This window comes from Panthera onca, chromosome B4 (assembly GCF_046562875.1).
Source record: "Panthera onca isolate mPanOnc1 chromosome B4, mPanOnc1 haplotype 2, whole genome shotgun sequence".
Taxonomy (NCBI): Eukaryota; Metazoa; Chordata; class Mammalia; order Carnivora; family Felidae; genus Panthera; species Panthera onca.
In genome coordinates, this window is record NC_138345.1 from 100,874,691 (window position 1) to 100,895,921 (window position 21,231).

The 21,231-nt window shown below is 35.6% G+C and overlaps 1 protein-coding gene across 5 annotated transcripts in view; it reads left to right on the plus strand.

Annotated features, from left to right (window-relative positions):
• NAV3 (neuron navigator 3) overlaps nt 1–21,231 on the plus strand; it is an 821,282-nt gene that overhangs the window by 563,666 nt on the left and 236,385 nt on the right. For all 5 annotated transcript variants that reach the window (XM_078449654.2, XM_060656893.3, XM_078449653.2 and 2 more), the window contains 2 exons: nt 5,493–5,610; nt 6,252–6,304. In XM_078449654.2, coding sequence (XP_078305780.1) covers nt 5,493–5,610; nt 6,252–6,304 — 171 coding nt within the window. The remainder of the gene's footprint in view (nt 1–5,492; nt 5,611–6,251; nt 6,305–21,231) is intronic.

The window sequence follows — 21,231 nt, forward strand, 5'->3', positions numbered from 1 at the left end:
AAATCATGTGACTACATTTATAATATTTTCTAACCAGGTTATAGATTTGCGTCTTTCTATTAAAACAACCTCTGGGGTTAAATGAAGTCTGTTTTTCTTCTACTACTTCTTTCATGTCTTTGATCATTTAATACTCATTAAAATATTGTATCTCTTTGAAATATTTATATATCTCAGAGTAGTATATGGAATAACAAAAGTACTCATAATTATTTTTATATTGCAGTTAGGTTATTTATAATACACTCATCAAATGCTAAATTAAATATTGGCTTTAAAGTTCAGGGGCAGCTTGCTGTGATATACAGATGCTGTTTGTTATATTGTCTGTAGTAAAAAAAAAATTACTATAAACAAAAGCTTAGGACTCTGTGGAAAATCAGATCTTCCAATGTTGTTTTACTATGACAAGTTCACTGGACAGAAGCAATATGGTGTCACATATATTGCCTTCTATTTGAACCCATTGTTTTATAATGAGAAAAAAAAAAACACTGTAAAAGAAATATAAAAGCAAATGGCTAAGCTAAGAGATCATTACATTTTGCAAAAGTTTTCCTTAGGTTAACTACATTTGGGCAAATAGCTAAGATTTAAGGATTTGAAATGATAATCGTTCATAATCATTATATTTAATATAAACTTATTATAATTAATATAAATGTAGTTTACATTAAAATAGTAATAGTGAATAGTAATATTTAACATTTAACAAGTACTTATTAAGTGAAAGACTGTGTTTCAAAACTATAAATTCATTCAATCCTTACAATAATCCCATTAGTATGTAATATTTTTGTTGCCATTTTACAGAAGAGAAAAACTCTGGAACTGAGAGAAAATAAACATTCAACCCATGTTCACACGGCTTTTAAGAGTGGAGCAGAAATTCCAGCAATATGGAATATTTCTCAAGGAGTACATAGTCTTGCATAATAGGCCTTAAAATTCATGCAGATCAATATGAAATATAAATTATGTCATGGTATCTTTGATTTTATCGTAATGAATTACTGTAAATGAATTAATACATATATAATTTTACCTGAACTGAGTATTCCTTTGTTAAGTCTAATCTCATTAATTTTCTGAATCTCTAAAATATAATTACCATATCAGATAACATTATATTTATAATATTGCAGTTAAAACAGGTGAGGAAAATTGACTCCACATATTTAGAGATAAGTTATATTTAAAGCTTCAGCCAGACCTAGATGACTGAACATTAATTTATGATTAATTTGATATTGTTCCCCATCATATCAGTGTGTTCACTAAAAACCTATAGTTACTTTATAGCATAATCCTACAAAAAACATTACCACTCATTTTGTATCTCAAGTGAAGCTAAGTGGTTAAATATTGTGATTTTGTGTCTGTGTCTGGTAATGAACCAAAGGCAACTTTGGAGTTCAGATCCAAAATCTGGACATGATTTTGCCATTCTGTTGTATTTATTTGAACAATAGATTCTCTTGTGACAGTTGATGAGATTGTTGGTATCCTCTCTCACTGGAGTAGTACAGGAAATTTATTGATGCGTTTTGCATATATTTAAATGCCATGTGTCCTCTGCTTGAAAACTGTCTCATTAAAGATACATCTCATATTTCCACTTATTTCTTCAATTTACATATATAAAATTTTAAAAGGCAAAAATAAATTTATGTGTAATATTAAAGATATAAATTACTTTGTAATTGTTTTATATTTCATCTAGATAATAACATCCTTTCCAAAGGAAAGGTCTCAAGTAGGGTCTTATAGGGTCTCAAGTATCTTTTACACATGTTTAAGAAAGATAAGTAAAGCATAAGGACTTTTTTTAAATGGAGATTTATTTTTAGTTTATTCATATAGTCCGAATTGATTTTGCTGATTGCAACTAAAGTCAGAGATTATGGTCTGAGCAATGTTTCACATATTATACATGGTATACAAGTCAAAGCACTTAGGCTTGGGATTCCTCTGGAAGAAATCTGGACCAAGTGAAAAACATTTTATGAGCTAAATCAGAGGCTTTTCCAGTCAGTCTTGAAGGCAACCAGCTGGCTTCCCATCTGTTTCCTTACCTAAGTCCAGGAGCAAGTTGGATATAAGCTAAGGCACTGTTGACATGCATTTGGAGAATGAAAGTATTCTTGTTTTCATTTCTAATATATCCCATTCTATGTATATTTAAATAAGTTTTTTTTTTTTTTTTTTTTTTGCCTAATGTAATGCTATCATAAAACAATGCATGTAACCTAGAGTTTGATGGGGGTGGTGTCACAATGGAGGCATTGCAAACCTGAATGAGAACATGGCAGCCTTAAACCAGGTGCCTTCCTCTGAGTTTAGATGGCAGACAGATCTGTGGCCACATTGAATTAGAAGGCAGGAGGTGTCAGAGATACAAGTAGTGGCAGAATTAGCAAGGAGCACATTTAAAAAATTTTTTAAATGTTTATTTTTGAAGTAGATAGAGAAAGAGAGAGAGAGAGAGAGAGAGAGAGCGAGCACGAGTAGGGGTGGGCGGGGGGAAGGGAGGAAAACACAGAATCTGAAACAGGCTCCAGGCTCTGTCAGCACAGAGCCCGATACAGGGCTTAAATTCAGGGAACGGTGAGATCTTGACTTAGGCTGAAGTCAGACTCTTAACCGAGTGAGCCACCCAGACACCCTAAGGAGCACAATTTTTTCAGGTCTGCCAATCCTCTAAAATCTTTAACCTCTACAAAACAATAACCTTAATAAATATTTGTTGGAAAGCCATCATAGCAAAGAAAACGAGATGCCATAATGATGATAATAATAGCAGACATTTCTTCAGGGCTAATTCTGTGGTGGATACTTTACAAGTGCTGTCTTATTTAATCCTGCCATAACCCTCCAATGTAGGTATTAATATTATGCTTATTTTGCAGATGAGGGATTTGAGGTTTAGAGAGGATAAGAAACTTGTCCAAAGGTCCCATGGGTGGTAAGAGGTCTCCTGGGCCTCAAAGCCAGGTCTACTGACTCCAGAACTCATGTTCTTCATCTTTGAGGGATCCTTTAAAGTCAGCCAACCGGTCCTTGTAACTCACTGCCGATGGAGACAAGAGCACAAATCAAGTCTGGCTCAACCTGAAATTTCTAGTAGAAGGCCAAGCAATTAATGTTATCATTTGCCTGGTGTGTACAGGGGAAGGTCCTCAATGTTTTAGATTTTCAACAGTATACATCCTTGTAAAAATAAATTTTCCTATTGCAAAATAGTAAATACAAGTAGAATAAAATTTTGAGGAAAATGACCCCTGAATAAAAAAAAAAGTGTCTATCTAGAAATTGTGTGTTTGCCTTCTAATCGAGCAGTTATGCAAGTATATTTTCTTATACTAATGTCTTTGGTATAAAGATTATGAATATGGTGAAAGGAGGTGTAACATTGCCGTCTCATTTATTTTCCTTATGCAACTGGATGCTTCCAATTATTTATACTCTTTTAGGAAACTTAACACTGTGTTGCATTAAGATTCTACTTTATATTTTCTAAAATAACCATTTTCTTTGACTATACTGTATACTGTATTTTGGAATGTTTGTACCTAGGATTCATTAAGAAAAAAAAAAAAAAAACCTAACAGCCCCACTTAGGTTTGGGTCCTATGAAAATAGGAGCATGAAAGTGTGAAAGATACATTTTTAAGGCTCTCTCTTATAACTTTATATGTAATAGAGACAGATTTAAGCAAATTAAATATCTTTCAACAGGGGTATTGGTATGTACAATATAATATCAAAAATAGTGAGACATTGGGGTACCTGGGTGGCTCCATCAGTTAAGCATCTGACTTTGCCTCAGGTCATGATGTCATGGTTCATGGGTTCAAGCCCCCTGTCAGATTCTGCACTGCCAGCATAGAGCCTGCTTGGGATTTTCTCCCCTCCCCCCCGTCCCTTCCCCACTCTCTTTCTCAAAAATAAATAAGCGTTTAAAAAATATCTAAAAAATAGCGAGACATATGTATGTAAAATGGTTATAGCAGTGTTACTAAAATACTGTCACATAGAAAGTTGAAAAGTGCAGAACGATAAGTGAAATTTGAGACATTTTTGGTTAAAAATCCTATCATGTGTGTATATATGTGTGTGTAATACGGTGTCATGTGGTCCAGTGTGTAAGCATAAAACAAAATTCTAGACCTATTCATACCAAATTATTGAAAAGTGGAAAAATTATTGAAAAGTTGTGAGGAAACTTTTACTTCTTAGTTTCTACACTTCTGACTTATTTTGTTTTATTTTTATGAAAACACGTATATTGGTTTTGTTAGAAGCAAAAAGTAGTATTTTTTTCCAATTTTCTTGGCCTTCTGAAAGATGCAAGTTACCTCTTCAGTCTAATTGTCCTCATTAAGGCTTGCTGCCTTAATTACAGATTTTCCAACTGTGCCTGATTCCTTTGCCACTCTGCCCTTCTGTACTGGTATTCTCTGTGGGGAAGGCCCTTCCCTTCCCTTCTTATACCCAGGTTTCATTATGTTCCCTGTTCTAATTCCAGTGCTTCTCTAACACACTTTTATATGTATATTTCTCAATCAATTCCCCTCCTCTGTTATCATTCCAGACACTGTGTTCTTCTGTTACATATTACATACCATGGTTTGCCTTGTAATAAACTTGACTAATGTATCTGAAAGAGCCGCTGTAAAATTGAAACATCTTAATGCTTATTTATTTCCTTATACTTAGATTACATTACCTTAGGGGTGTCCCATAACATTTGAAAAATTAGTAGATTTTTATTTTTGTGACAATTTTTGAACAATTCCATCTTTTCTTCATATCGTAATTTACTTTCAGTCACTTCTACTTTATGACAGATTGACAATCTTGAGATTTATAATCCACTCCTACACTCTATGTTGTGATTTCTCTGTAATAACTATATTTGCTTCCTCTATTTTCGTACATAAACACATTTCAAGAGGCTTAAATGGGAGATGGCAGTCCAAATAAAATAACTTTGGCATTTGCAATTATTTTATAACACGATGCCAAAATATTGTCACATGCAGTATCTCACATGACAAATCTAATAAGGTGTTAGAGAAACAGAAATTTTTATAATAGGTTCCTGTATAAATCAGTACAGGTGGTTTCCTTTTACAAGGACAGGCAGGATTAGGTTCGATAGGACAGAAGCAGGCAAAAGAGTGAAAACCCAACTGACTTGCAAACAGGAGTTTCCTGGGTAGTCATTGGGGAAGGGAGTTTTGCTGTGTCACAAGTGACTAGTCCCTGGTTTTGAAAGAGAGTGACTCATCCTCCTTTGAAACAAGAGATAAGTGGGAGAGAGAGCTGTATAAAATTATTTTACAACTATTTCCTTTTGAGCTATGACTTCTTAAACTGGAATGTGATCCAGAATAGCTTCCCTTTGAATCCAACATTTGTCTTAAGCATTTTTATTGTCTCTATTTTCTCTCACACCATCTCCCTTCTTCTCTCCCTCTGTTCAACAGATTTACACTGACTGGGCCAACCACTACCTAGCAAAATCAGGCCATAAGCGGCTGATCAAGGATTTGCAACAAGACATTGCAGATGGAGTGCTGCTAGCCGAAATCATCCAGATCATTGGTAAGACCTGCCCTCTGGGAAAAACCATGAAAGTCTCCCCCCCCCCCCACCCGCCTTGGTCAAACACAATTTAAGTTGAATGCATATGAACTTAGTCCCTGTGTCTCTGAGATTAATGTAGCTCTCCCGTGATTTAATTAAAAATGTTTATGTGAGAATGTTTGAAAAAAAGCAGTTTGGCTATACTTTTAAATGGCTAGAACTGTGTCTTTACATACACTGGATTGTCAGAAATGAACGCTTCATTAAACCATATGTCTCCCATGTGTGCATTTTGTTAGCTAGGGCAACTCATACACTCTGAGATTCCTTGAAACTGTATCCTGATCCAGCAGGGACAATTGTGAAAGGTTTCATGTCAGCAGTCATTTGGCACAGGCTAAAGAATTAGCAGCAACTTCCTTCTCACTCACTTTTTTTTTTTTTGCCTGATTTTTGCATATGGAATTGGCGGCGGCTAACAAGTGTGTCCTCTTGTACGCGGCTGGGGAGACAGAGTGAATGTAGCAGCAGCATTGTGCTTGTTTTTGTTTTGGTTTTGGTTTTTGTGTTTTCTTAGTCTCCTTTTTTTTTGTGTTTCACTTCATTGCTTAAGCATGTCATTCTTTTTTTCTCTCTTTTATTTTATTTCTTGGCTTTAGCAAATGAAAAAGTTGAAGATATCAATGGATGTCCTAGGAGTCAATCTCAGATGGTAAGAATCAAATTTATTTTAAAATATAATGCTTACCTTCACTTTTGATTACACTGCATTTGTAAATGGACTAGAAATTTCTTTTGCATGCCTTCCTGCTTAAGAAACCATTCGATCACATTCTATCATATGTATTTCTTTGGGTGCAGTTTATGGGCAAATGATAGCATCAGCACAGCTGAATATGTATGACTCCTGAATAACATGTCTCCAGGTGTTTTATCAGATCCTTGACTTTTTGTTGTTGTTGTTGTTGTTCTGATGGCTGAATAATTTAATACTGGTTTTGCTGGCAGTAAATCCCATTTCCAATTTTAAGTGGAGCCTTTTTGTCTGAACAACTGGTTTGAAGAACAGAGCTGGCCATGTGCATCTGAAAAATACATAAATAGTATTTTCCTTGTTCATAACAAAGTCCAGTGTAAACACACAGACTCTTCAGCACTTTTGGAAATAGCTCCAAAGGCATGCTGCTGGACGTTTTCTGAACAGTGACTGATCATGAGATATGATTCATAGCCTTTTTCAGAAAGCTGTTGATCTAGAGGTCTGTGCCTTTCCCATCTCTCTTTTTATCTTTACCAACTGGTAAAGTTTAAAGTTTTATAATACAAAAATAGATTGATAAACTGCTGAGGTAAAAACTTACCCCTCTATTTATTAAATAGCCACAACTGAAGTTTCTAGGACAACCTGAAATACAAATGCCTTCATTAAAGTTATATCAGCAGATATAATCAGGAGTGATAGCCAAAATCCATCAGATGAGGCTTCCTTCAAAACTCTAGCACAAAATAGACATTTTAAGTGAATGTAATGACTTCTCAATTATCAGGGATTGGAGAATGAAAAAAAAGAACTCTTTTGATGTGCTGACTTGCTTTACTTAATGTCAGAAAACTGAAATCCAAAATAATAAAAGGAATTTATTCTTAAAGAGTGATTAAGTAGCATGTCGTGTGTATGTGTGTGTGTGTGTGTGTGTGTGTGTGTGTGTGTGTGTGTCTGTGTGTCTGTGTGTGTGTGTATGTGATTAATAAACACTCAAAGGCACTATTACAATACATAAACCCTGCATAACTGTTGTGAAAAAAAATCTGGGTAAAAAACAATTTTCTGTAAAATAATTCAGTTTTAAGGGGACTTCTTGATCTAATTATTCTGGGCACAAGCATGGCACTATGGAAATTAATTATAATTTTACTGAAAGCAATTATAATACCTTCAGACCCTGCTAAAATAATAGCTGTGTGATATTGGAAAATGATGTAACCTCTCTGAGTTTCAGCTTTTTCATCTGTATAATGAACCCTAATTAGGATATGATAATGACCTATAATTATGGATATTCTTTACTACCAAAACTGATATGGAAATATAATAGTGCTGCTATAAACTTTGTTAAGACATATTCATGAATTAACACATGTTAAAAGTTTTTTAGAGCTTTATATTAAAAATCTGTATAGTCTCTGAATATCATATTTTATGTTTCTTAAACTCAACCCTTGGGTTTACTTTCATTATTTCAATTATAAGGAGGTGTTGGATAGTAAAATAGGTCTTCTCTGTTGTCATTCCAGTTTGATTCTGATTACAGAGAATCCAATAAACAGCCAAGCTAATATTTCATGACAGAAAAAACAAAACAAACAAACAAACAAAAAAACTACGAAGTTCATAACTATGGATAGGAATATAGTCCTTATATATTTATCTGAAACATCTGTACCGAAGATTCTACAAATCTGTGAAAACATTCTCATGAGTATTAGACTCTGTTAATTTTTTTATTACTTCCTAATCCTTATTAGCCCCCAGATGTCATGTAACATCTAGTATACATGTCGTGTTGATATTTCTGCTTTTGATTAACACACACACACACACACACACACACACACACACACACCAGAAAAACCAAAGCCTGAGGGATGTAGATGCTATGAAAAAGGTAGTTTTTCCAGCCAAACAGTATTAGTTGGAAGCACTTTGGATTTTGAGTTAAGAATGACTTGTATCCTCATTTTTTTCTGATGTGGTTGAATTTTGAATCTGAAGTTGACATGCCCTCCATGTGTTGATTCAGAATAATGCATATAACAAAAATAGAGCTTTTTAGTTGAATTACTTTTGCCTCTATTCCTAAGAATTGGCATTGGCACTATATTATTAATGGATAAAAATCCAGACTTTAACTGAGACAAGAAATTAGGGGAAAGAGAATTATGACAGAGTATGACTAGGCTTATGAAGTTCTTATAAATTGCATATATCTATTCCAAACAGGATGTTGCCTGTTTCTTTATTGCTTAACAACCAAGAGGTGAAACATTAATAACAGTGAGTGCTATCCTTACTCACAAAACTGCTTTGACCACATCCTTTTGAATATCTGATTTTTTATGGTGCTTGCTGTTTGTGTGGAGTAAGGAAAGGAAAAGTAAAAACTAGGTATGCTCCTGTTTGTAGTCACAAATTATTTAAATTTAAAATTTGATAACTTTTATTGGATTGTTTTAAACCTTTAAGAATACAGAGTTTCTTGTGGTATGAATCTACAATATATTGATGAATATTTTGATGAATAGTAGTCAGGTAATTCATATTTAGCCAATATTTGCTGAGCACCTGAGCTACCAGATTGAGGGACCCTTGAGGATCAAAGGAGCAAATATTGAAATAAATAATAGCAACAGTGTTGCATAGGTAAGAACAGAAGTACTGTGACGGGAGTCCACTGTGGCTTGAGTGCAGTGAGGTGTTTGTATGGGACGATGGAAGTCTGATCACACAGGGCTAAAGTATGGGGTTGGTTGAGGAGCCTTTTGAGGACTTTTAAAGCTGGCTGTGGCATGATCTGATGTAAATATTTAAAAAAAAAATCATCCTAGATGCTTTCTGGGAATTGTAGAATATGTGTTAAATCTTCATTTGGATGTGGGAGATGGCGAATATAGGGAGTATGAATGTTCCCACAGTTTCTCCTGAGAAGTTACGATTAGACGTGATTACTACAGAGGGAGAAAACAGACTAAAGGTAGAAGGGGGAAGATGACAAATTCATACTCTGAAAGTAAAGTTTGACCTATCCATTGGAACATCAAGTAGGAGGTGACTTCAGGCGATTAGGCATGTGTTTCCTGAAGGTCACAATAAGGTGTTAGGTAGAATATAGCTAGTGCACAGGTAATGATTGAAGTCATGGAAAAAGGATGAGATTTCAACAGAAGGCCTGTATAAAGTCAGGAGGGGAGAGATTTGAGGTTCTCACGCTGGGGAGTATCAATATGTATGTGATGAGCAAAGGTGTAGGAATCAGAAATAGGGAAGAGTAGTGAGAGAGTGAGCCCATCTTTAAGAGGATGGATCCACAGATGGGGATTATTGATCCTTAGGGTAGCTAGAGTAGCTTCAACTAGAGTACTTGGACTAACCCAGTGAGATGGGGCAAAGTAAGATGAGCAGAATGTGGTGGATGTTGTCAAATGCTACTTAGCCAACTAGTTGGTGGTGTACCTCAACAAAGAAGTTGGTTCTAGCAATTAGGCAGGCATTAATGACCTTGATGCAAATGTCTTCTATAGGGTGACCATGTGTTAATTAAGGAGTAAGAGAGGTGCCCCTGTCTATTGAGATTTGGATAATCTTTCTAGGAATTTCCTGTTGAAGAGAAAACCAAAAATATATCTATAGTTTGAGAGGAAGGAAGGGTGAGGGGAGCTTTTGGAAGGGGGGAAATAGTCAGAGGAGGAGGAAGCAGTAAGGAGAGAGAAGAATCCAGGGGACTGGGGAGACAAAAGATGATGCCAAATCCTAAAACAAGTGGCAAAGGAATAAATTTGAAGTCTGTGTAGAAGATTAAATTTTTTTAATGTTTATGTATTTTTGAGAGAGAGAGACAGAGTGCTAGCAGGGGAGGGGAAGAGAGAGAGGGAGACAGAATCTGAAGCAGGCTTCAGGCTCTAAGCTGTCAGCACAGAGCCCGACACGGGGCTCGAACCTGTGAACCTCCAGATCATGACCTAAGCCAAAGTTCGATGCTTAACTGATTGAGCCACCCAGGCGCCCCCTGGGTAGAAGATTTAATGTTGGAAAAGAATGAGGGTACATTTTCCTTTGTGTCATGTCACAAGGGGATATGATTGCATGAAATGAAGGTACCTGAAAATGGATTAAACAGAAATTGAGGGGCGCCTGGGTGGCTCAGTCGGTTAAGCGTCCGACTTCGGCTCAGGTCACGATCTCGCGGTCCGCGGGTTCGAGCCCCGCGTCAGGCTCTGGGCTGATGGCTCAGAGCCTGGAGCCTGCTTCAAATTCTGTGTTTCCCTCTCTCTCTGCCCCTCCCCCATTCATGCTGTGTCTCTGTCTGAAAAATAAATAAACGTTAAAAAAATTAAAAAAAAAAAGAAATTGAAGGAATTCATCAATAACATAACTGCAGAGTATTAGAGAATAATAATGTGCACTTTTCCATGGGATTCTCTAATTATAATACCTTATAGAAAAACTCACGTATGTTGTCTTGAAATAGATGAAGAAAACAGTAATTCTTTCAAGTGGGCCAAAGAATATGTTTAAGAGAAATATGAACTAGTCAATGCACCAATTTATTAGTGTAATTTTTGGAAGATTTTGATTCATGTTTATTCTAAGTCTCAAAGTCATAGTTATCTTCCTTAATGAGCTGAGACTAAACTCATCCTGAAAAACAGAACTCAGTTTGAAGGAGCTTATTCAACACTATATTTAACCTTATCCAAAGATGAAGTTACTGATATGGATAGCACCTGTTGAGTAATTTCTAGGTGGGTGGTTTCAGAATTCAAAATATATGCTGCATGCCACACTTTGGTGAGATTACGCGAGGAAATAAATTAGTAAACTATAAATACTAGGAATGTCCAGAATGCCTAGCAGATTAAAAATAGCAGAAAAATGCCCAACATGTATTTGAAATGCTGAGGCACAAGTGCTAGGTTCTTAGACAAAAATGTAAGACACGTTGGGGAAAAGTTGTTTTGAAGACAAATTTTCCTTTAGTTTAAAATAGACCGTTACATTTAAGGATCTTCACAAATGCAGTAGAGGGATTAGAAACTGTGTTTATGTGAAGTAAGCCAAAATTCTGATTGTACGGTATAGCTGAGGATGTGACAAATGTGCTTCACAGCCTGTCCTTCCTTTTTGCTGGCTCCTCCCATTATCTCACGGTAAGAGCTCCATTGTTTTCAGCCACAACTTTCCATCTTCCTTTGAACATACCATGTTGTTTAAAATTTTCTGAGATGGTGATTTGGGGAATGTTTATCCCTGTGCCTCTTACCCCTTTTTGTTCCTAGAAGATAAAAAAAAAAAAACAAAAAAACAAAAAATAGGTTCATTCTCCCTTAACTCTCCAGTTCCAAGTCCCACAACGTTGTGACTTCCAGAATAATAACATGATGGATTTTATTGGCATCTTTATTCCATTTCAAGAGTTTACACTCATCTGTACAGTGAAACTATTCTTCCTAGTAAACATATTTGGTGCTTTTATCAGTATTCTGTCCTTTAAAGTTTTAATTATTTTAGCCACTGCTTGTAATTGGTTCTCTCATAAAGGACCTATTTAGGTAAGATAGAAAGATGAGGTTTCTAACCAAATAGGGAAGAGATAAAATATTGGAATGCTTTTAAAGGTTTAATAAAATCTTATAAATGGCACACTGCAGGATTCTCGCACTATGACTCAGAGGAGTGGAATATTGCTAAGTTAGTCCATTCACATGATCCCCTGCCATTTTTGAAACTGTTCATCTTCTGGAATGGCTGGAAAAAGATAGCTTAATGAAGACAAATGCTTTACTACAAATATAGCTCTGATCTCTAACGAAATGCTAAATGGAAATTTCTACTTTGAGGTTTTCTATTTAATTTCATTATTTTCATATAGGCTCACACTTTGGAACAAAAGAATAAACTACCAGTGTTAAGAAATGTATACTTAAGTTATTACAATATCCTGATGATTTTTAAAACTGAATGTGTCTCTATAAGTTGCTCTGTGTACTAGCATTTAAAGTTCAAACGAAGGACTTGAAGGATTGAAAGGAGGGGTGTTACACTGAAAGGACAGTAGTCACTGGAATTCAATTGTGACTCTGTGACCGAGAAAAATATCCAGTGAATGCTCAGTCTCTGGTCATTTCTGCATTGAGGAAATTAGACCAATAGAACTCTGACTTGCTAGATTGATTTAAAAACAGCAAACACCATGGCTCCTGTTCAGTGTTTTAGAGGTATATTTGGGGTTTAGCTCTTTATAGCTTTTTATTTTTTATTTTTTTTTTTCAACTTTTTTTTTTTTATTTATTTTTGGGACAGAGAGAGACAGAGCATGAACCGGGGAGGGGCAGAGAGAGAGGGAGACACAGAATCGGAAACAGGCTCCAGGCTCCGAGCCATCAGCCCAGAGCCTGACGCGGGGCTCGAACTCACGGACCGCGAGATCGTGACCTGGCTGAAGTCGGACGCTTAACCGACTGCGCCACCCAGGTGCCCCTCTTTATAGCTTTTTAAAAGTATATTCATAGTAAGGTGAGAAAGATATTTCCTAAATTATATTAAATCCATTTTAAAAGAAAAACGGTAATAGCATGAGAATTATATTTTTATGGGAGTTGTCTGGTCTGCCATTAAATTAAGTAAATGTTGGGGCACCTGCATGGCTTAGGCTGTTGAGCATCCGACTTCAGCTCCCAGGTCCTAATCTTGCAGCTCATGACTTCCAGTTGCTCATCAGGTTCACTGCTGTCAGCCTGTTGGCGTGGAGCCTGCTTCGGATCCTCTGTCCCCTTCTCTCTGCCCCTCCCCTGCTTGCTCTTGCCCCAAAATAAATAAATATTAAGGAAATTAAATAAATGTTGAAAATACAAGAATGCTTTTCTGTATTCACTTTATATTATGGAATACACATTTTAAATGTTCTCATGAATATCAATATTTAAATTGGTTTGTGCTGTTAGTAGGACAAATAGAAATTGGAACAAAGTGGGGTTCCTGGGTAGCTCAGTTGGTGAGGCATCCAAATCTTGATTTCAGCTCAGGTCATGATCTCCCAGTTCGTGGGATTGAGCCCCACATCAGGCTCTGTGCTGAGAGTGCAGAGCCTGTGTGGGATTCTCTCTCTTCCTCTCTCTCTCTGCCCCTCCTCCACTCATATGCATGCTCCCTCTTTCTCTCTCAAAAAGAAATAAACTTTAAAAAACAAAGGAATTGAAATAAAGTAAGTAACTGCAAAGATTTATTTATTTATTTATTTATTTATTTATTTATTTATTTATTTAGAGTGTGTGAGCAGGGGAGAGGGCAGAGGGAGAGAGAATCTTAACACAGCCTCCAGCCCAGCACAGAGCCCAACTGGAGCTCTATCCCATGACTCTGGGATCATGACATGAGCTGAAATCAAGCGTCAGACCCTCAACCAACTGAACTACCCAGGCACCCCATTTATTTTTTACAAAGAATTCTTTTTAAATAAAGTAACAATTCCGAATTGGATTCTGGATTCTGTATAATTTGTTTTTCTTTCTTTTTGGAGAGAATATATGTTTTTTATTTTATTTGAGGAAAATTAGTAAGCTTTATATATGTATGTATAATAACCATTGTGAACTATAGTTAATATTTCAACTATATATTTGAATATCAACCACTTTCTTAAACATTTAGCATGTTCTTTATCCTGATATCTTTAACTTAATTGCTGTTAATTGTTTCCTACCTCTAGGCCAATATCCCAGTAAACACAAAGTACAATCATACCTAGTGTTAGAAAGCATATTTTGTAACAATCCTTTCATAAATTTAGTTTTTATTACCTTCAATAATCTGGTCTTTTTTAAAAGGACTTTCCCCTCCATGTTTTTCAATCCCCTTCTTGAAATTTATTAGAATATTACCACTTACAGGGGCATCTGGATGTGTCAGTCAGTTAAGCATTGGACTTCGGTTCAGGTCATGATCTCACCGTTCGTGGGTTCGAGCCCTGTGTCGAGCTCTGTGCTGACAGCTCAGAACCTGAAACCTGCTTCAGATTCTGTGTCTCCTTCTCTCTCTGCCCCTCCCTTTCTCACTCTCTCTCTCTCTCAAAAAAAAAATTTTAAATTATCACTTATTGTAATCAGTGGTAAAATACCTAACAGTGGAACAATTTTATTTTTTTAATTTTAAAGGGTTTTTTAGTGTTTTTATTTATTTTTGAGACAGAGAGAGACAGAGCATGAGCAGGGGAGGGGCAGAGGGAGGGGAAGACACAGAATCTGAAGCAGGCTCCAGGCTCTGAGCTGTCAGCACAGAGCCCAACGCAGGACTCGAACTCACAGAGTGTGAGATCATGACCCCAGCTGAAGTTGGACACTTAACCGACTGAGCCATCCAGGCACCCCAACTTTGGAATAATTTTAAAAACTGGTAGTTAGGCAAATAATATACTAAGATATGAGACCATTTTAAATAAGAACTCTTTTTAAATCTGTTAAAACCTATTAGATTAAATGATGCTCTAAAAATTACTTCTATAAAAAGAGAAAAAGGAAATGAATTAGGGAGAATCTTATTCATCTGATCTCAGTATAATCATTTGAAAAGTTTATTTTGAATGAGATAAATTATTGGAAAGTTAGTAGATACACCCAAAGTAGCTGCTTTATTAATTATATTTAAATGATTTTAATATAAAGTCAGTTAAACTGACAGATGTGGATAGACACAGACAAAAATACATGGAATGCCTCTGAAAAATCATATTGCCCAATTGATTGTGTTAGCCATGTTTCAAACCTAGCAAAACATTTTGTGAAATCATATCATAGAAACCAAATTGTACAGCATTCAGCAATATCAGCATCACTTACTGATCGACATGAAAGATTAAATATCAGTCATGTATATTGGGTGCTATGCTAGATGATTGGCTTGCAGTTTTTACTTAGTATTTTAGCAAACCGACAAAGGAATGGGGTCTCACTGAGCCTACCTGGAGAAGAACCAGTGTTTGGTCTCATGTTTATCTGAGTCAAAACCAAAATGCTTAAACTTACTAATAAATAAGCTTAACAGAAGAATTCAAGTCTTTGGATTTTCAACCCCTCCACCCCTCCTCCTCCTCTTTCTATTCTTCCTCTTTGTCTTCCTCCTCTCTCTCTCTCTCTTCCTTCTTTAATATTTTGGTCCCTCTTTCTTCCCTCCCCCCCAAGCTTATAATATACATTATTTTTCTTTAATACCATACTTATTTTTCCTATGTATGGAAGGAGTATAAACTTTGGTTAGTTTGGGAGAGGGTGTGGGTATGTGAGCTAAATAAGAGTGTATAGATTTGTGGTAACATTATGCATTTGGCAAATAATTAGTTGTTATAAGTAACTTTAGTCCTATATAGAAGTATGCGTTATTTAAGTTTAGAAAAATTTTATAACCTCATAGTAAGATTCTTTGTTTTTTTTTTGTCTTCTGAAACAAACTGAAAAGTAAGAACTCATTAAAACCCCCACAATGTATCTTCAGCTCAACAAATACTGCGGTCATATTTATAATTTTATATTTGTAAAAAATATTAAACAATATTTATTATTCTCTAATTACCAAGCCAGTTAGAATAGTAGAATTTTAAAGAAAAAATAATTTTTTATCTGATAAAATACTAATGGATTTTCCATATCTATATCCATACCTATATATATGTATATATATATACACTATACGTATACATCTGTCTAATCACACATACACACATAGATTCTGTTATAGAATATATATGTTTACATAAAGCATTTCTATTATGGATATAATATAATATATATATTAGATATATCCACGTATATGTAGATATATACACATATACACATACACGGATGCCTAGTATGGAACTCGGCTCTTTATAAATATCTTTAATCTTTGTATATTATGTGGAAAATATTTTTAATCCCATTTCATGGATAAGGAAGCAGAGGCTTCAGGAGAGTAAAAACTTTGCAAATTTTTTACCTTGTATAAGTTGCATAAGTAGGATGCTAACCCAGTTTTACTTGACTGAAAAACTTTCAATTATTATACTTACTGCTTAATTAATAAACTGACTCCTTGCATCTAACCACAGACCACTCAGCACAAAAAGAAAGGGATGAGTGAAACAAAATTACTATCCCCTCTGCCTCTCTCTATCCCACAACACAAAGTAACTTGAAATGGAAAAGGGAAGTGGGTGGGTTAGCATTGCAGTGACAGGAGGCAACTAACCAAACTGCATGTTTTACCTTCCTTCCCCAAAGTCTTAACAAATCAAAACTCAGAGGGCAAAGCCTGGAAACGTGCCTGCTCACGGATCCCAGCTCATCCTTAGCCTTGCTAAAGTTTCTTTATGTCTACTGCTCTATCGAGTAGAAAATTGTTTTAATTACCTCTGGTTGCTGTTACAAATTATCACAAACTTGGTGGCTTAAAGCAAAAGAAATTTAAGCTCACACAGTTCTGGAGGCCAGAAGTCTACAATCAGTATGACAAGGCCAAAATGAAGGTATCAGCAGTTCTGTGCTCCCTTCTGAAACTGTAGGAGAAATCCATTCCTTGTCTCTTCTAACTTCTGGAGACTGCCAGTATTTGGCTTGTGGCCGCATCAGTCATTCTATATGTCAATGTGCCAGCATATAAAAGTACATTGGATATTTGAGAATTAATTTGGAAGCATTTAAACTTTGTGAACTTAGACTTTATACAGAACGAGTGGATTTTGCATACTATTTCTGTCTTTCCCTTCAAACTACACAATTTCATCTTTACATTCAACCAGATATTTATTGAGCACTTATTTTGTGCCAGGCGCTGTGTCCTGGCTATCTGTCAGTCATGCAGAGAGCTTGAGTCAGAGGCTGGAAATGTCTTAGTCAGAATGTCTAAATTGCATGGAAGTGCCTGGGTGGCCCAGTGGGTTAGCATCTGATTTTAGCTCAGGTCATGATCTTGCAGTTTGTGAGTTTGAGCCCCGCATCAGGCTCTGCGCTGATAGTCTGGAGCCTGGAGTCTGCTTCAGTTCTCTGTCTCCTTCTCTCTGCCCCTCCCCCATTCATGCTTTTCTCTCTCTCTCTCTCTCTGTCTCTGTCTCTGTCTCTGTCTCTGTCTCTGTCTCTGTCTCAAAGTAAATGAGCATTACATTTAAAAAAAATTTTTTTACCGTTTATTTATTTTTGAGAGACAGAGCGAGACAGAGCACGAGCAGGGTAGGGGCAGAGAGAGAGGGAGACACAGAATCCAAAGCAGGCTCCAGGCTCTGAGCTGTCAGCACAGAGCCCAACGTGGGGCTTGAACTCACAAACCAGGAGATCATGACCTGAGCTGACGTCGAATGCTTAACCAACTGAGCCACCCAGGTACCCCTAAAAAAATTTCTTTTAAATGAATGTCTAAATTACAGTGGTAGAAAGCTTAGTGTGGAAGAAAGCTCAAGTTCATTGGAGACTGACAGGGTTGAATTTGAATTCTGGCTCAGCTATTTTATTAAATATTTTTATTAAATATTAATATTAAATTTATTAAAAGTAAGTTATCTTTCCAAGTCTCTATTGAATAGGAAAAATTGTATAAAATTTACTGGAGTTGATGGTGAACATTAAAAGGGTTTTGCATTTGGAGTAAATAACCTATGTGCTTAAAACTCTGTGTGAACTCCCTGTGCTAGGTCATTGAGAGGTGGAGAAAAGTGGCTTCTAAGCCATTTTCCCTGCTTCCATTCGTGACATGTAGTATAGAGTTTTTTCCAAATGGGGCTTTTTTGCCTAGTGTGTTGTAAAGGCAATATGTTAAAAATGACATTTTAAAATGAAATACACTAAAGTATAATTTTGAAAAATCAGAGTGCATTGCAAAGAGTATAAATAGAAAATGATGTGTGAAACTTTTATTACTATCAATAAATCTGTGTATGTGCTGTGTGATCATGTCTTCAAAGCAACACTGCGCATTTCTTTCTTTTGCATAAAACACACCATTAGCTCCCTGGGCTTTGAGATGAGCCCAGACTCCCACCAGGGCACGGCACATGTTTTCCAGTAAACCTCTGTCTATCTCGATGGCCTTCTCTCCTGGCACCAGATTCTCCAGATTTCAAGATGCTTATGCCTGGAGTCCCTGCTGCATGATCTTTCCTCCTACTTTGGATCTTGAAATGGATTGAAGGTTATCACTTTTTGGAGTGGCCTTTATTCACATTGGTAAACAATGAAGTAGTGAAGAAAGATTTAGGTGACTTTTACTCTCAGTATTCCCAGCTCTTCTGAATTCTTTGTCAGCCCTTTAACTTACGGTGTTTCTCAATCATGGCCAGTTCAGACAGTGTTCCTTCCTTGGATTCACCTCATACCACATCCTCTTATTTGGTTAACTCTTCCTAACCTTTCAGCGACTAGCTCAGTCTTCCTTTTAAGGAGAAAAATGTGGGGGTTAATGACATGGCTCTAGTTTTGATATATTCTTTCTTTGTGACTTTGAGGCTGTCAATTGAATGCTCTGATCAACATCTTTCTCAGTATAAAATGGTATAGTAATGGCGACTTCAGATGAAGATATCTTTCTAAGTGTTAGTTAAGTCTTAGTTACTAATAACTTTCTCCTTCCCTAGTTACTTGACCTCTGGTCAGGAATAGGCCTTTGTTCATGCTTCTCCAGGAGTCTATGTTTTTCTGGCCATAACATTTCTTGCATTACATTGGAATTGCTTCTCTCTCCTATAAAACTATATATTTTTAAAGACCCAGGCATGCTCAATGAATAGTTAATTGTTAAATCCATGAATTAAAATAAACATGAAGAATTTTAATCAATGCAGAAACATGACTGCATTTTTAAAATTCTCCAGATGAATTTATATCTGATTAAAACCTTTGGCTAAAATTTATATTACTGTTTGAATTTCGTGATGGGACAGGAGTTCACTCACACTGAGCAATTTTACCTTTTTTTTTTTTTTTTTTTGGTTGAAATCACATTTATTTCATTTATATAGTGACACTACCAGTACACATTTATAATGAAAAAATAAGATGTGTCGTTAATCAAAAATAGCACAAGTCACAAGAGAATGTACCATCCAGAGATAACAAAAGTTAAATTTAGTCTATATTCTTGTAGACATTCTCTATGTATGATTCATAACAGCATTATCTCTGGCACTTCAGACATGCCCTAACCGGGATGCATTGCATTTGTAGAAAGGACTCAAACTTTGAAGGATTATGTCTGCTACCTGGTTTACAGTTATTTAACTTTTTATACTGCAGTGTTTTCAGAATCCAAGGGGCAATAGAGGCTTTTCAATTCCAGCTAAAATTCAGCTTTGTAAACATAACTGTAGAGAGTAAAGACTGGCATGCTCTTTTCTCATGGAGCAATTTTGCTCTTGGGAACTCTGATGGGCGTGACCGGCCCTCCTTCTGATACCTGTCGACCTTATCAAAGTCAAACTTAGCCCTCAAGTTTAAATGATTGTTCTTCTATGAAGTTTTCCCCAGGTCTGTAGTGAAAATTGATAAGTCCCTTCTCTCTACTGCCATAAAATATTGTTTACAATCCTTTTTTAGAATTTATCATATTATGCCTTGTGTTGTGATGATTTATGAATCTTTTTTTTTGTCTCCAGCTATTTTACAAGCTCACAAAGGCAAAGACTTTATAATTCATTTTTATATCCCTTCACCATCTAGCAGAGCTCTTTGCATGTAATAAACAGTCAATCGTTGCTGAATGAATTTCTCATTCATTGTTAAGCGTTGGTGCCGATGTTAAATATAATGACAAACTATAAAGTTGATATTAATCATACCCAGATATTTAGGACCTAAATATATTTTTCATTAAGTATCGATAACTAAAAGTGAAAGAAACATGTGAATGGACAGGATAGAACCTTGTTAATATTGTGAAAGTTGCCTCCAGTCAGACTTTCCAAAACAGATTATACCAGTTTCATGGTAAAAATACTAAAAGGCTAGGTGTCATAAAACATGCAGCTTAAAATGTATGAGTTCAATAAAGAAATGTGGTAATTAAAATTCTGCATTTTTTGGAATAGCTTATGAAAAAATATAAATATTTCCAATATATCCTCTCACTACGTTTAATGTTGAAAATATATATTGACCCTCAGGGTTAAAAAATTTTGAAGGCACAAATACACTGATGACTATCTACAGCTTTTATAAGTGAAAATAATGAAAACCCTTCTCTTCCTCATTTGAAACCCAATTTGTGATTTAGCAATATGCATGCTCATATTTAGCAAGTTCACAAGGCTCAAGATGAATGTACATTTATACAATTAGATGATCAGCGAAATTTGTTTTTGAAAAATGCCTTTGATTTTTCACAAGAGTGTGGAAAATACTGCAAATGAGTCAATGCTCTTTAGAAAAGATCCAAGGGTCATAGCTATGATTTGAAATTTATGTTTGCAACACTGAGCATAATTCCATGCATAAAATAAGTTGAATAAATGCTTGATGAATGAATAAGTTAAGGGTTTGATTTTATAAAACATAAACACAATTAAATGATAGTGCTCCAAAATACTAATATTAATTATACAAATAGAAACTACTGAGGTAAAAATATGAACCAATTTCTATTGAATTTGTGTCTTCAGTAAGGAAAACATACAGCAGTCTATTTTTGTATTTATTCGAGGAAAATTGTCTTTTTGTTTAGACATTGTGATAACATCAGATATTTTCATACAACCAAAGCCTCAAGGCTCAGTGCACCCAAACATTTTGAAGCCTCCGACTAGATCTTATTGACTGGATTTGGAACTTAGAAATTGGATGTTATTGAGTAGATTTATAACTTAGAAACTTTGTTTTATTTTTATTACAAAGTCAATATTTTTATGTATTTTA